Source organism: Gorilla gorilla, chromosome 4, assembly GCF_029281585.2.
Source record: "Gorilla gorilla gorilla isolate KB3781 chromosome 4, NHGRI_mGorGor1-v2.1_pri, whole genome shotgun sequence".
Lineage (NCBI taxonomy): Eukaryota > Metazoa > Chordata > Mammalia > Primates > Hominidae > Gorilla > Gorilla gorilla.
In genome coordinates this window covers 180,409,137-180,425,521 of record NC_073228.2, presented here as the reverse complement: position 1 = coordinate 180,425,521, position 16,385 = coordinate 180,409,137, and the positions used below count along the sequence as shown (strand labels likewise).

The window sequence follows — 16,385 nt, the reverse complement described above, 5'->3', positions numbered from 1 at the left end:
GCCAAACGAGGGCCTGGGCCCTGGTGCCACGCTGGCTGCGCCCTGCCAGGGGCATATGCCCCGGAACCTGGCTCAAGCCCCCTTGGTGGCTGAGTTTCCCCAGCCACATCCCCTGTCCTCCATACTGGCCAGGGTCCCGGTCAGGCTCCTTGGTACCCAGTGATCTCACATGAGCCCCTGTAAGACAGGACAGAGGCAGATCAAAGTTTGGGGGAACCTGAATCTTACTCCAGTTTGAAGCCCTCTTAAAAATAATTCCAACTTTGGTCAGAAGTATTTATTTAAAACAGGAACAGAAAGATGCTTAAGCTTTTATTATCAAGTTTATCCACTTCCACCACTTCTACCAGAACCTTGGTGAGGCCTAGCCCAGCATCCCCCCACCTCCACTTCAGTCTGGCCCTGAGGCAGGCAAGGCCCAGACAGCCCTGGTCACTGCTGGGGAGAAGGGGAGCGGCCTTGCAAGGCTCTCCCAGTCCTCCATCAACCCACGTATCCCTCTGTACAAATGATGGCGTTCACCCTCCAGAGTGTCTGTGCCCTTGAGCCCACCACCCATGGAAGAGTCTGTCTCTCAGGCCACCTCACCTCCTTCCTGGGTGGAAACAGTAAACGCTGGACTATGGGCTTCTCTGCCTACCATAGAGCCCTCCTTCCCCACCATGACTCACCCCACCCCCAGGAGTTTTTTCCACCCTGCTGCTGTCCTGTGGCCCCAGGACAAGCTAGGTCCTCAGACTGCCACCACTACCCCCATCTAGCCCCTAAGGCTCAGGCCCCAACTCATGTTAAAGAGTGTTTGCATTCCTGTTCACTTGAGGACAGGCTGTCTGATCCCCAGTCCCACCCCATCCCCCAAAGTAATGAGGCTCAGGTGGTGACTGTCCCATTACATAGGAGGGGTGCCAAGGCCCCCTTCACACCACAAACTTGTTCTTGGCTAGGGAGTTGCTCTTGGTGGCTGTGTCTGCATGGGCCTGGTACCCAATGATGGTCTTTGGGGAGAGGCCCAGGCGCTCTTTGTATACACGCCTGCAGGTGCGGGGGACACAGAGGAAAAGAGACACAGGTAGTCATCAGAGGGTCCTAGAGATAACTTAGGCCACCAGATTCCTACCCTCATTCTGGCCACAGCCACACCTGTTGTGTCTTACCCATGTGGAAACCCAAAATATGACCCCCTTAATGCAAAAGGAGAGCTGCACTGCCATAAGAGAAAGTTAGAAATCTGAACACCAGACCCTTCCATACAGGTGGGCAAGGCAGAAGGGAGGGAGGCTATGGAGACTTTCAGAGGTCTCCCATGCAGGCCAAGCCCCCTCCACCCACCTTCCCTCTAGAAGAGACCCAAGCCCCCACCCTGTGCCAGAGACCCTCCTCACCCAATGTGCAGCACGCCCGCCTGGTTTTCCGCCTCCCTCGTCCACACAGCGATCTTGTCCCCCTTGGTGCGGATGTTGACGACGGCCCCACATACCTCTCTGCTGTGTTCCTCAAAGCTCTCCCCGATCAGACACAGCAGCTGGACCCGAAGTAGGGGGTTGTGAGATCACTGGCTGGGACATAGGGACTGGCCTGCCATCCTTGAGACCACTGCCACCATGAGACCCACACAGCCCGTCTCTTCCCCTGAGGACCCTCCTCCTCCAACTCACTGTCTCCAGCCACAGCCGGTCCAGCTCAATGTGGCGCTGCTGCTTGGCCAGGCTGACCAGCCAGCGGCCACCCCGCTTATTCCTGCTGTCCTCCCACATGGGCTCGATGCCATCCTGCAAGGCAGATGGCAAGTCAACTGCCTCCTTGTGTTCAAAGGGAAATGGGGACCCACCTACCATCCCGGCCTTATCCGCTCTCTGCTGAGGCCCTAAGTAGGCCAGATTCTCTTATCCTCCTTCCCTCAGTGCAAGCAGGTTCCACCCCCAGCCACTCAGCTCCCCCTGACAGACAGCACTGGTCACCTTGTATAGCCTTGTATATGTGCATGTCTCTTTTACTGAGTTCCTTAAGACAAGCATTCAAATCGGGGTGGATTAAGGAAGCCTCAGGGGCAGACCCCAATGCAGGCAAGGGGGACATCCCAGGCTTGGCTGCATGGTTCCCAGGCAGGGCAGAAGTCACTGGGGAGATCTCTAAACACAGTGTCAGCCCTCCAGGGATGGGTGTGGCATCAATGAGCATCCTCAAGCAATTCTGATGCCCTTCCCTAGTTAAGAAGCCAGGCCAGAAATCTCTCCCTCTCCCTCTTCCCGCCTCTTAAGGTCCTCCAAGGTGCGGCTTGGGCCTGACCTACTCTGTCCAGGCTCCTGTAGAGCATTTCCTCCAGTCAGAAACCACAACTCTGCTGAGAGGTGGCCTGTAGCTCCCCACCCCCACCCCTCTGAAGGATTAACGCAGTGGAATCCGGGAGGGATCAACCCCTTGTCCCTTTGCGGGAGGGAAAGAGAAGAGCAGAGCTTACCTTGAAGAGGGCATAGTCACAGCCAGAGGAGAGCTTGCTGGCCAGCTGGATGTGACTGTATAGCCTGGACAGAGCCCCCCACCCCATGCCAAAAGTCAAGGCTTTTTAGGGCCTGGTTCCAACTGGGTTCAGCCCTCCCAACTCCTCATCCGACCCCATGGCCTCCAAGCCTTTGCTTACACTGGCCTGCCACCTGGGATTCCACCCCCGTTTATCCAAACTCTCAAGACCCACCTTTTCCACAGAGCCTTCCCAGTGAAGGCTGAGCCAACCCCTGGGGAGGGTTTTGGACCCCCTGGTGCTCCCCCCTCTAGCTACAGCCGAGGCCTTCTCACCCTCCCTAGGGCTTGTGCAGCCCTTTTCAGACCCACTCCCATGAGCATCCGGACACTGCGGCAGCCGAGTCCTCCCTTTGCAGCTGAGACAGGTTCAGAGAGGGGAAGGAACTTGCCCAGGTCACAAAGCCCTGGAGTGGCCGAGTCAGGGTCAGCTTCCTGCTTCTCCTGCTCCCCAGGCTCTCTCCCTGAGCCCAAAGAAGGTGGTGGGGTGGGGGGTGGTTGTGTCCTACACCCCCTGGGCAGAACCCACAAAGCCCCAGCCCTCACAAAGGCTGAAAGGCCCTAGGGAGGGCTGGCTCAACCCGGAGAGAGGGAGCCCAGAGCTCAGAGCCCCCCAACTCTAGCCCCACTGGGGACAGACACTCACGCCCAGAAGTCCTCCACAGTGTCCACCTTGGTGACCAGGTGCAGGTTGTCCTGCCAGGCCCGGCTGCGGTCATTCTTGAAGAACCACAGAGCCCACCTGGTAGGGGAAGGGGGAGGCAGCCAGGAGGAAGCAGAGAGCCAAGTCCACCCCCGGGACACCTGGACTGACAGGGAGGACCCTCCCCTTCAAGGGCAAACTGGGAGATGAGATTTGGGGCACAGCATTCCCCTCTCAGGTGAATGAAATCAGTTGTCCTGAAGGGCAGGGGAGGAGTGGGGGTGTTTGACCCACAGTCTCTGCGGGGTTAGGGCTGGAAGGGCCAACAGGGCCCAAGGCTGAGGTCAGCCCTGGCCTCCCACGGATGAAGAGCTAGGGCCGAGAGAGGAGGGGTTGCCCAAGGCCACGCTGCCAGCGCAGAGGCTGGCCTGAAAGCAAGGGGCTGTGTTCTACTCCCAGGCTCCTGCCTACCTGTTCTGCAAGGGGTGCAGCTCCAGCTTGACTTCCATGGGGCCCCCCGTCCGGGCCTTCCCTCTCAGAGACAGCAAAGTCCTGGGAGAGTTTGGAGACTTTTCTCCCGTGGGCGTCCTCTCTGCTGCCTCCTCCTCCTTCTCCTCCTCCCACTCTCGGATTCCACCCTCAGCTTCACTCACCTGAGCCAAAAAAAGGAGTCAGGATGGGTTGTGAGCTCTGGCCCTGGCTGTCCCTGTGCCCACCCTGCCCATCCCCTGCTCCAGGAGGGGAAGGCAGGGGACTCACAAGTCCTTCAGTAGCCATGCCCAGCTCAAACTCCATGGAGGACCCAGCATCTGAAAAGCCCCCAGCTACCAGCTTTTAACCCACCAGCACCTGCCCCGCCCACCTGGGGCCGGGGGAGAGGGCGGGGCCATGGTGCATTGGGGGTAGAGAGGCCAGGCTGATTACCTCAACAGCAAGCATTTAGTGAGTGCCTTCTTCGTGCAGGCCTGGGGCTGGGGAAGCAGCTGTGACCAAGCCCCACACCATGGGGGCCAAGACCTGAAGGTAAGCGTCAATATTTGGAGCCTGCCCGAAGGGAAAGCAAGGTCTGCATCCCGTGGAGGGTGACCCCAGAATGTGAGGTGGACAGCCCTGCAGATGGCAGAAGCAGAGACACTGACATGGCCGTGGGGCCTTCTGGCACCATCCCCAACCTCACATCAGAGCAAGTATTCATCTGGTCTCTGGAAGCACCTGAGTTTTTTTGTTTGTTTGTTTTTAAATAAAATATTCTTTTGACTAGAGATGAAGGAATCTCACTATGTTGCCCAGGCAACTCCTGGGCTCAAGTGATCTCCCATTTCAGCCTCCCAAAGTGCTGGGATTACTGGCATGAGCCACCATACCCAGTGGCATCTGAGTTTTTTAAAAGTTTAATCATCTGCCAACATTTAGACATAGGGGGGTTTTATACTAAGATTCACACTTTTGGTTTCTCTTGAGGATTTGGAAAGTTCCTCCCGGACCCACTGCCTCACAGGCCCCCAGTCCCTTTGGAGACACATGAGGCTCCCCACAGCCCCCACCTTACCTCCTGCCCCACCTGAGTGTTCTCTGCCTGACATGGATGGTGAGGGTCAGGGCCGCAGCCACACAGCCTGGGTTCCAGTCCTGATTCTACCCTGACCGCGGCCAGGCCTGAGCTTCATCGAGTCAGTTTCCCCATCTGTAAAGTGAAAATGTTAATCATACACAACTCAGAAGCTTGTTGAGGGTATTAAATGATATAGAACACATAGAACCCGTAGAACAAGGCCTGGCTCATGCTGAACAGAAGTCAGCTGAGGGTTCTCCCAGGTTGGGGAGGGTGGGGACTGGGATGGGGAAGGAAGGCAGGGAAGCTTTGGACACTCTTTATCAGCCTTCTGAACAACCCCTTTTCTGTGGAGGCTGAAGGCTCCCCAAGTCCGTTAAAGTTTTGCCTCCTCCCCTTGGGCACTTTTAGGGTCCCAGACGTATAAAAGGCCCTGCTCCTCCCCCACACTTGGGGGGGCTCGTGACCATCTGGAGGCTGAGTATTCGCTCAACCCACATCCTTAAGCCCTGGTACGTGCTAGGCACAGGGTTAGGTGCTGCTACGGTGATGAGTGAAAAACAAGTGGGCCCCGTGCTCAGGTTTATGAGATTATGCATCCCTCAGGCAATCTGTGTCGTCACAAACACAGCCCACCAAAGGAAAGGGATTCGGGGATGGGAGAACCTAAAAAGTCCACGATCCAAGCTGGGGCTTCAGAGCGGCAGTTCTCAGGTGTGTGTATCAGAATCACCTGCACGGCTTGCTCATCACACGCTGCTGGGCCCTGTCTCAGAACTTCTGACTCCTTAGTTCTGGGCTTGGGCTTGAGGATGTTTCCATTTTATTTATTTATTTATATTGTTTTGAGGCAAGGTCTCACTCCAGCTGCCCAGGCGGGAGTGCAGTGGTGCCATCTTGGCTCACTGCCGTCTTGACTTCTCAGCTCAGGTGATTTGCCCACCTCAGCCTCCCGAGTAGCTGGGACTACAGGCATGCACCACCACGCCCAGCTAGTTTTGTTTTGTTTTGTTTTGTTTTGTAGAGGTAGGGTTTTGCCATGTTGCCCAGGCTGGTCTTGAATGCCTAGACTCAAGCAATCTGCCCACCTGGGCCTCCCAAGTGCTGGGATTACAGGAGTAAGCCAAAGCGCCAGGCCCAGGATGTTTGTATTTCTAACAAGTTCCCAGATGCTGCTGGCCAGGGACCCCGTTTTAAGAACCACTGAGAAGAAGGTCACTGAGAGGTGGTATTTGAGCTAAGACCTAAAGCATAAACAAGAAATAATAGGAAATAATTAACTGGGTCGGGGAGGGCATCTCTGGGAGTGGGAACAGTATGTGCAAATGCCCTGGGGCAAAGGGAATGTGGAATACCAGAGGACGAGAAGACAGGCCAGTGTGGGCGAAGCTAAAAGGGGAAATAAATGGGTAAGCCTGATCCTAGGGGCAGTGGGGAGCCACTGAGCATTTTGAGCATGTACAGACTGGCTGGGGAGGCAATCAGATATGCTTTTCAGCAGGTTCTCTGGATTGCTGTGTAGGAAACAGAACCCTGTGGCTGCAAGAAGGTGTGGGGAAACACTGACTAGGATGCTAATGTAGTCGTCCAGGTGACAGATGGGGCGGCAGAGAAGATGGAGAGATGATAATAGACTCAAGGGGTATGTAGAAGGAAAACTCAGTGATATTTAGTGATAGGCCCTGGAGGGGTGAAGCACTGTGTCCCACTTATCTATTGCTGCACAACAAACCACCCCAAACTCAGTGGCTTAAAACAATCATCATCATTTATTATGCTCACAAGCGTGCAACATGGGCAGTGCTCAGTAGGACAGCCCAGCTCTCCTTCAAAGGGAGGTCAGCTAGGGTGGCTTACAGGTTGGGGCTGGAGTCATCTGCTCACTCACACGTGGGGCAGCTGATGCCAGCTGTCAGCTGGAGCCTCAGCTGGGGGTGCTGGCCAGGATGGCTCTGCGTGGCCTCTCCATGTGGCTGCTTGGCTTCCTCCCGGCGTGGTGGCTGGGTTCCCAGAGCAAGCATCCCAAGAGACAGGAAGCAGAAGCTGCCAGCTTCTTAAGGCCTGGGCCTGAAACCTGGCACCACATCAGACCCACTGTATTCTACTAGAGTCACAGGCCCAGATTCAAGGGAGGGACATACTGCCACCTCTCAGTGGGAGGAACATTGAAGAAATTTGGGCAGAGGGAGCACTGGAAGAGGACCAGGCTGGGAAGAGCTCACGAATCTAGATTTTGTTGTTGTTGTTTTGAGACAGTGTCTCGCTCTGTTGCCCAAGCTGGAGTGTAGTGGCATGACCATAGCTCACTGCAGCCTCAAACTCCTTGGCTCATTCTCCCTCCTCAGCCTCCCGAGGAACTGGGACTACAGGTGCACACCACCATGTCTGGCTAATTTTCAATTAAAAAAAAATAGAGATGAGGTCTCAATATGTGGCCTAGACTGGTCTCAAATCAGCCTGGGAGGGTTCAAGTGATTCTCCTGCCTTTGCTTCCCAAAGTGTTGGGATTACGAGTGTGAGCCACTGTGCCGGCCAGGAATCTAGATCTGATGAAGAAAAAGGAAGGAAGGGCCCTCCCCCAGGACCGGGTATGGTCTTAGCTACCTTACAACTGTGGCTCAGAGCCCAGCTCGGAATGACCCTCCCAGCCACAGCACCCCTTCCCACCACCTCCCACAGCTTCCAGCCTGCGGAAGCTCCTGGAGTCTTGGATTGAGGTGACTAAGGAGAGACCTTAAGAGCAACCCCCCTGGCGCTACAGGCATCCTGGCCCCTCCCTGAGGCCCTTCCAAGTCTGTCTACGGGGGACATCTTCATGTTGGGATTGAACCAGCAGGGGCTCTTAAATCCCAGCCCTACCATCCTGTTCCTAAAATATCTTGAATCTGCCCATTCCTCTCCCTCCCAGCTCCCCTGACTCCAGAGAAGCTGGTTCTGACCTTGGCTGCTGCGTGAGTATTTCCTGACACTCCACTTGCTTCCACTCCTGCTTTCCTACAGAAAGTTCTCCAGGTTCCTCGGGGGGATCATTTAAAATATTAATCTGGTCACGTAACTTCTTTGTTTAAAACCCAGGTCAGCTGTGGTGGCTCATGCCTGTAATCCCAGCACTTTGGGAGGCCGAGGCCAGTGGATCACCTGAGGTCAGGAGTTCGAGAGTAGCCTGGCCAACATGGTAAAACCATGTCTCTACTAAAAATAAAACAAACAAACAAACAACAACAACAACAAAACTAGTTGGGCATGGTGGCAGGCACCTGTAATCCCAGCTACTCGGGAGGCTGAGGCAGGAGAATCGCTTGAATTGGGGAGGCAGAGGTTGCAGTGAGCCGAGATCGCACCATTGCACTCCAGCCTGGGCAACAAGAGTGAAACTGCATTTAAAAAAACAAACAAACAAACACACAAAAAAACCTCCAGGACACCCAGGATGTGATCCAAAGTCCAGGTCCTGGGCTTGCAAGGTTCTTAGGCGATCCAGCCTCCCATGCCCTGAGCACATGGAGCCTCCAAAAGGCTAGATTTGTTCCTGCCTCAGGGCCTTTGCACTTGCAGTTTCCTCTGCAACTTTTTACAGAACTTCTCCTTGTCCTTCTGGGCTTGGCTCAAATGTCACCTTCTCAAAGAGGCCTTCCCTGACTGCTACCCTATCTAGAGAAGAACACTCTCCCCCATGCCCTCTAACTCACCACTCTGTTCTATTTCCTTCTTAGCGCGTAACACTACTTATTCGTTTATTCATTCAACAAATAATGACCTACCAATTACTTTGTGCCAGACACCATTTTAGGCAGCTGTGAACAAAATGGATGGTTTCTCCTCTTTGCATCAGAAGGCCCTAGGACTAAGCCCTGGGACCTCTTGTCTGTTCTGTCAGTACTTGCTGTTTCATGCCCTTATCCAGTAATGGGCATTAAATGTCATTTAGACAGTGACATGCTTAGCCGCCACCAGAAATCCAGAAGAGTATATCCAACTGCCCGCCCGACAGCTCCATCTGGGTATCTACTGTGCATCTCAGAGCTACCATGTCCAAAGATGAATTCCTGACACCTCCTCTGCCCCGCTCCAGACTTGTTCTTCCACCCGTCTTCTCCACCCTTCCAACTGCTCAGCCGAAAACGCTGGAATGGTCCTGGGGCTCTGTCTTTCTCACCTGTTAGCACATGCCATGACCAGTTCTCCCTTCAAAACATCCAGGACCCAACCACTTCTCTTGGTCTCCATTGCCACCATCCCAGCCCAAGTGACAGTCATCCTGCCTGTGTGATGGTGATGGTCTCTGAACTGGTCCTCAGCTTTCACCCTTGCCCAAGAATAGTCCCCTCCCTACTCCCTACACAGCAGCCGTTAAAATGAAATCTGGATCACTCCCTCCTCTGCTCACAGCGCAGGAGCCCACAAGGCCCTCCTCCCTCCAGCCCTCCTCTCCCTCCCTCTGCTGCAGCCACAGTGGCCTTCAGTCATGCAGATCTTCAGATGTGCCAGCCACCTCCTGCCTTAGGACTTCCAGAGGCTGTCCCCTCACTTCCTAACCTCTCTCAGGGTAGGCGATCCCTGCCCATCGTATGTGACTGTCCAACCCCCCTCAGCCCAGTGCAGCAATTCATCTGCTTCTCCTCCCTCACTGCCCCCAGCATTTGTCACCTCCTGACACACCATACATTTTACTGATTTATTTTACTCATCACTTGCCTTCTTCAAGGTCCCCAAGGCCTTTTTATTTTTGAGACGGAGTCTTGCTCTGTTGTCCAGGCTGGAGTACAGTGGTGCGATCTCAGCCCACTGTAACCTCTGCCTCCTGGGTTCAAAGGATTCTGCTGCCTCAGCCTCCCAAGCAGCTGGAATTACAGGAGCACATCACCACACCTGGATAATTTTTGTGTTTTTAATAGAGACAGAGTTTCACCATGTTGACCAGTCTGGTCTCGAACTCCTGACCGCAGGTGATCCGCCCACCTTGGCTTCCCAAAGTGCTGGGCTTACAGGGGTGACCCACCGCGCCCAGCCCCCAAGGCCTCTCTTGTTCACAGCTGTGTCCCCAGGGCCTACAACAGCGTCTGGCTTATGGGAAGTACTCAGAAGTCAGAGGGAGCAGGGAGGCTTGGTCAATAGATTTAGCAAAGTGAGTGTCGTTGACGACTTTTACAAGAGCGGCACAGTGGAAGCGTCTTTTGTGGTTTCTAGTTGTGAATTGTCTGCCCCATCCCACTTGAATGCTGAGTTCCAGAGGGGCAAGGGCTTCATTGGTCTTATTTCCTGCTGCATCTCCTGTACCTGGAATGATATCGGCACCCAGTAGGCACTCAGGGAAAACTGATTGAAAAGAACAAAGGCCAGTGACTTTCCCTCTCTGGGTATCAATTCCCTTATCTGTAAAATGGGAATGAAAATGCCTGCTTTGAAGGATTGCCGAGGATTGCCGTGAGGACGTTGTGACGTAATGGATGGAGTACTTGGCGCATTGCAGATGTTCAGTAAATATCCCTGGTTCCCCTCCCTGTTCTCAGCTTCCCGTCCTGCCTGCTCTGCAGGACTCTGAGGCCTCTGGACAGCAGGAATGCTGCTAAATGTTTAATCTGCCAGGCGCCACACACAGAGTTACAAAGGCACATTTGGATTTTTGCAGAACCCAGGCGGGGCTGGAATCCCCAGGATCCACTTAAGAGAACTCTCTGCTCCAGCTGCTCCAACCAGGATCTTCTCTAAAACCCTTTCCCACCTTTTGCCATGTTCCCTTCCCAAAAGCTTCCAGAGTCATCGTCCTTAGTACATTCCTAGGAAGGGGAGAGGAAGAAAAGAATGGAAAGGCCCATTTCCTGGGGAAAGAGAGAACAGAAACAGTGAGAGTTCCTGAGGCTCGCAGGTTTAGGGACTGGCCACTGGAGGCCCACGAGCCCGAGCTTTGCCACCCCATGCTCTAAAGCGTGGTAGGGGTATGTGGCGGGGGAAAGGATCCATCCTGCTAGAGAGTGGTGACCCAGTATCCGTGCCCCCTTCTGAGGGAAGCACATACGGAGCAAGAGAGAAAAATGTAGCAAATGCTAATAATTGGTGAATCTAGCTGGGAACGGTGGCTCATGCCTGTAATCCTAGCACTTTGGGAGGCTGAGGCGGGCAGATCACCTGAGGTCAGGAGTTCGAGACCAGCCTAGCCAACATGGTGAAACCCCGTCTCTACTAAAAATACAAAAATTATCCGGGCATGGTGGCATGTGCCTGTGGTTCCAGCTACTCAGGAGGCTGAGGCAAGAGAATAGCTTGAACCCGGGAGGCAGAGGTTGCAGTGAGCCGAGATTACACCATTGTACTCAGGCCTGGGCAACAGAGCTAGACTCCATCTCAAAAAAAAAAAAAAGGAAAGAAAAAGACAACTGGCAGATATTCTTTTTACCCTACCTCCCCTCTTCCTGCTGTCTGCATCAACATGATGGCAGGAGCTGCAGCAGCCATCTTGGGCCATGAGGATGAAATTCATGTACTAAGAATGGTGCACCAGAAAGGTAGGAGTCTGGGTTCCTGATGACTGTGAAGTCATCACACCACCTGTGGACTGCCCACCACTGGACTTGTTTGAGTGAAAGAATAAATGCCTGCTTTGCCTAAGCTTCTGTGCTAGCAGCCAAACGAACTTCCTGCCTGACTCAGAATTTAACCTATTTTCTGTTACCTCAACACTCTGGACTGTCCCACCTGCTAGATCCCTTGCTGGGAATGCTCACCACCACTTGTAAGGTCCTTCTCATCTTTCAAAACCCAGCTTGAATGTCACTTTCTCCTGGAGGCTGTCCCCTGCTGCCCCTTCCCTCTTTGGGCTCACTGCTATTCAGCTCCCCAACCACCCACTTGCTGCCCATCCATCGCAGACTCTCCACTGCTGGTCTCCTTCGGCCTCCCTCTAGCATTTATCTAGTCGACCTCTATCCCCAAGGTCTTTGTGCACTCTCTTCAGCTTGTCCTTCTTTCTCACTGCCAGAGCCTTCTCAGTCTTCCTCCAGTTTCCTCTGCTTCTGGCCACCCCGAAGTTTGCAGCACCTCAGGAGTCTGTTCTGGGCACTCTCTTCTTTTCACTCTCCATGCATCCCCGGATGATCACACTCAGCCCTATGGCTCCAGCCACCACCTCTATGCTAATGACTCCAAACCCAGTGGGGCACTGATCTCACTTGGCTCACAAGAACAATTGTTAAAACTTCAGGAATCTGGCTGGGCGTGGTGGCTCATGCCTGTAATCCCAGCACTTTGGGAGGCTGAGGTGGGCGGATCACGAGGTCGGGAGATCGAGACCAGCCTGGCCAACATGGTGAAACCCCGTCTCTACTAAAAATACAAAAATTAGCCAGGTGTGGTGGCGGGTGCCTGTAATCCCAGCTACTCAGGAGGCTGAGGCAGGAGAATCCTTTGAACCCAGGAGGCAGAGGTTGCAGTGAGCCGACATCATGCCACTGCACTCTAGCCTGGGCATCACAGCAAGACTCCGTCTCGAAAAAAAAAAAAGAAAAAAAAAAACTTCAGGAATTGTGTGAGCCAGTTGTTAAAGCCATTACATTGTTAAAAATTAAATTATATAAAGTTATAGTTACATTATGTTTAAAAAACATAGATAATACTCAAAACACATAACTTCCTAGTTATTTTACTATTATCTGTGCTCTTAAGGTTATTTTTATCTACGTTATCTGTCTCGTGAAAATTCTAGATAACTGAACCAATTTTCTGTTCAATGACATCACACTGACAGCTTGGAATCAACTGTGGTGGGAGTATTTTACCCCAAGGACACTGGCAAACTACAAATCTAGGTGTTCCTTCCCGCCTACCCTTTTCCCGCCCCAACCTTGGAGAGCCATTTGTGCCATTTGTTAAAGAATTCTGAGTACACCGTGGCTCAAATCTGCATCTGAAGCCAGCCTGGAGTGCTTTCCTGAGCTCTGGGCTCAGATACCCTAGTGTCTGCTGGACACCTCCTCCAGCTTGTCTGTCATTCCCCCAGACAAGCTCATCATCATCCCCCCACCAAGCTGCTCCACCCCCTCAATGCCTATTTCATTTTGTAGCAACATCACTCACCCCATTGTCCAAACCAGAAACCTGGGAATCTTCCTCGACTTGTCCTTCTCCCTCTCCCATAACACCTAATAAGTTACTCCCAAGTGATGTTCACGTCTCTCCTTCCAGCCCTGCTCCAGCGTCACCCGGGCTTCTGTAGTTCAGAAGTCCTTGTCCCTCCTCTAGAGTCTGCCCCAGCCTCCTACTGATCTTTCTACAGCCAGCCTTATCCTCCTCCAACCCACCTCCGTTTGGCCCCATAAAATGCAAATCTCATTAGGTCTCTTGTGCTTAAAATCCTTCAGTGACTTCCTGTTTCCTGTGATCTGAAGTTCAGACACGCTTCATTTCATCTTCTTTCTCTCTTCCTCCTTCTCCCCGCTCCTCCATCCTCCTTCATCTTTCTTTATCTTGTACTCTGGCATCAGGAATTCTTAATCCCAAGCCACAGAAATCACTTCTGGGTGATTTAAGCAAATAAGGAGTTTATTAAATACTGGGCAGCTCATGGGCCAGGTACAATAGCTCATACCTGTAATCCCAGCACTTTGGTAGGCTGAGGTGGGAGGATCATTTGAGGCCAGGAGTTCGAGACCAGCCTGGGCCACCTAGTGAGACCCCCGTCTCAACAAAAAATAAATAAGTAAATCACAAACAAATACCCCGTCTCTACGAAAAATAAATAAGTAAATCACAAACAAATAATAAATATTTTTTAAATTAGCCTGGCATGGTGGCACGCACCTGTAGTCTCATCTACTGAAAGGGCTGAGATGGGAGAATCGCTTGAGACCAGGAGTTCGAGGCTGCAGTAAGCTATGATTGACTGTGCCACTGCACTCCAGCCTGGGTGACGCAGTGAAACCTTATCTCTTTAAAAAAAAAAAAAAAAAAACTGGACAGCTCAAATAATCTCCAGGATAGCTAGAAAATCCACGCTGGAGACCACACAGCCTGAAATGATGCCCCAAATCCCACTACCAGGCAGACCTATGAAGAATCCCGATGCCATGGCTGGGCATGGACAGTGCAGCTTGTCCTGTTGGTGTTGGACACTCCCACAGTGAGTGTCACTGCTGCCAATGGTCCTTGGCAGGAGCTGCCACCACCACTTTTCCACACCAGAACACACCCCTCCTCCCCCCCCCCCCCACCCTCCGCTTCCCTGCTGCTTCCTGGGACTAGCTTCAGGTCCCAAGTCTGGAGCTGCACCTGTCAGTCACATGTCCTGGCTGCAAGGAAGACTGAGAAAGCAATTATCTGGCATAGTCATCTCTCAGAGGGGAAGGTGGGTTCTGCCTCAGAAGGTGGGGGACCCCTCTAAACATGGGAAGGGGGCAATTTTAATGCTGAGAGACCAAAAATAATTGCAGGTACCCTCCATGCTAGTTCTTAAAATAACACAAGTAAAATACTATCCAAGGGAAAATAATCAAACAGCACCAGTAAGGAAGGCAATGGAATGTGAAACTTCCTTCCCTGAACCCTGTCAGTCCCATTTCCTAGGTGCAACTCCCTTTAACAGTTTTCTCAGAAATTATTACAGAGGTGTGGCCAGGTGAGGTGGCTCATGCCTATAATCCCAGCACTTTGGGAGGCCTAGGTGGGCGGATCACTTGTGGTCAGGAGTTCGAGACCAGCCTGGCCAACATGGTGAAAACCTGTCTCTACTAAAAATACAAAAATTAGCTGGGTGTGGTGGCACATGCCTGTAATCCCAGCTACTTGGGAGGCTGAGGCAGGAGAATTGCTTGAACCCTGGAGGTAGAGGTTGTAGTGACCCAAGATTGCACCACTGCACTCCAGCCTGGGCGACAGAGGGAGACTCCATCTCAAAAAAACAACAAAGAAAAAAGAATTGTATATCTAGCCATAAATATGTGTATGTTTGTATATAAGGTGTCTGTGTATAATGTATATAGTATGTGATAAGTATGTATATGTTAGTATATAATACATATTTGACACATAGAAAGTTATAAATACTTATACATAAAATATAATTCCCTTTGTATCAAAATTGGCTCATTCCACACATTCCAGTTTGGCACCTTGCTTCTCACACTTACCACCACATCTTGGCACACTCCCATGTCAGCACACATGGGTCTAGCTCATCTTTGCCAACCATAGTGTGGCATTGCACTGGGTGGACATGCCGCAGTTAGCTAGCCAGTCCTGTACAGATGATCATTTAGATCATTTTCAGTTTTTCGCTACAAAAAAACATGCTACAGTGAACATCCTTGCACAGATATCTTTGTGTGCATGTATGACTAGAGTCGCACGGGATCAATTCCTGGAAGGGGAGCTGTTGGCTCCAAAGGCGCATGCATTTATGCTTTTGGTAAACACTGCCAGATGGCCTTCCAAAATGTCTGCGCCAATTTGCAGTTCTACCAGCGGCCTGTGAATGTTTTTTGTTTGGTTGGTTGGTTGGTTGGGTTTTTTCTTTCTTTCTTTTTTTTTTTTTTTTTGCAGTCTGGCTGCTGGTGGCCCCCTCACCTAATTACCTGTCACTTACACACCCTGCATTTCTGGCCACAGTGCCTTTGCCCATGCTGTACCCACAGCCTAAAATTCTCTTTCTCCCTAGCCTGCTCGATGAAATATTCCCCTTCCTGTCAGGCCACAGTTCAGATGTCACCTCTTTTTTATGTCCTTTCCTGACTCCCCTAAGTTGTCAGAGTCCCTTTCCTCTGGGATACTACAGCTTCTTGGGCATAATTCTATCATAGAACCAACGGAGGGCCTACTGTGTGCCTGGCATTCTGTGATCATTTTGATAGTCCCCACCGTAAGCACACAAAAAAGTGGTTTTGTTCTCCACCTCCCTCCATCCTGGCTCTCCAGCTGCACTGTCTTTTGTCAGCACAGTCCTGCCTTGGAGCCTTTGCACTTGCACTCTCTATGGATCTTGTCCTCACCCATCGTGGTGTCATGGTGCCTGTCTGGAGTCTCTGCTACAATTCACCTGCTGGTAGAGGCCTTCCCTGAACACGCTGTCTCAAGCACCCCTCCTCTAGTCCCCGTGTTACATCACCGTTACCTTCACAACTTACAAGCTGTAATGACCTTGTTGCTTTGGATGTTGATCCGTTTATTTTCTGTCCTGTCTTCCACCAATGAGCGCACGAACACACACGCGTACAGACACCCCCATGGTAAGCTTCCCGAGACCAGGAACCTTGTTTTCCTTTTCCGCTGCCTCCAGCCTTAAACCTGCACCACTGGTCTAAGCGCTCAGTAAACATTCGTTGAATTAACCATTCCTGTTTTACAGAGGAGGAAACTGTCATTCAGAAAGGAGAGCCGAGTAGCTCAAGGTCCCACGGTTAATAAAAAGCACAGCTGAGATTCGAGCCCAGCAGAACTCCAAATCCAGTCGCGTGATTTCTTCCCCACTCTTCACACGCCGCATTGTCCCCCTCCCCCAACTCCCAACAGACTACGCGAGTCTTACGGCTGGGGCCCCCAGGGGCGCGTCCCGGGCCCGCCCCGGGAGGCTCATCGGCTACGCGCTGTCACCCTCCCCGCCCCCTGTCAGTCAGGCCGAAGGGGCGGCGCGGCCGCCAGGGGGGGCGCTGAGCTCAGAGCTGCCGCAGCGCCGGAGCCGGAGCCGGA

General features: G+C 52.4%; 1 protein-coding gene across 4 annotated transcripts; it reads right to left on the bottom strand.

Annotated features, from left to right (window-relative positions):
* Window positions 1–262: 262 nt before the first annotated feature.
* EIF4E1B (eukaryotic translation initiation factor 4E family member 1B) lies at window positions 263–16,178 on the bottom strand. Of its 4 annotated transcripts, none has more exons than XM_055386325.2 (9): window positions 15,824–16,178; window positions 4,710–4,844; window positions 4,085–4,177; window positions 3,632–3,813; window positions 3,164–3,259; window positions 2,459–2,522; window positions 1,656–1,769; window positions 1,383–1,522; window positions 263–1,032 (listed from the first exon to the last, which is right to left on the bottom strand). In XM_055386325.2, the coding sequence occupies exons 3-9, from the start codon at window positions 4,097–4,099 to the stop codon at window positions 918–920; spliced, it is 726 nt and encodes a 241-aa protein (XP_055242300.1). In that variant the 5' UTR covers window positions 4,100–4,177; window positions 4,710–4,844; window positions 15,824–16,178; the 3' UTR covers window positions 263–917. The 4 variants fall into 4 exon arrangements, with proteins under 4 accessions (XP_055242300.1, XP_018882049.1, XP_018882050.1 ...); XM_019026504.3 differs by having other exon boundaries at window positions 273–1,032; window positions 4,085–4,270; XM_019026505.3 differs by having other exon boundaries at window positions 273–1,032; window positions 4,085–4,270; window positions 15,837–16,178.
* Between the last annotated feature and the right edge of the window lie 207 nt (window positions 16,179–16,385).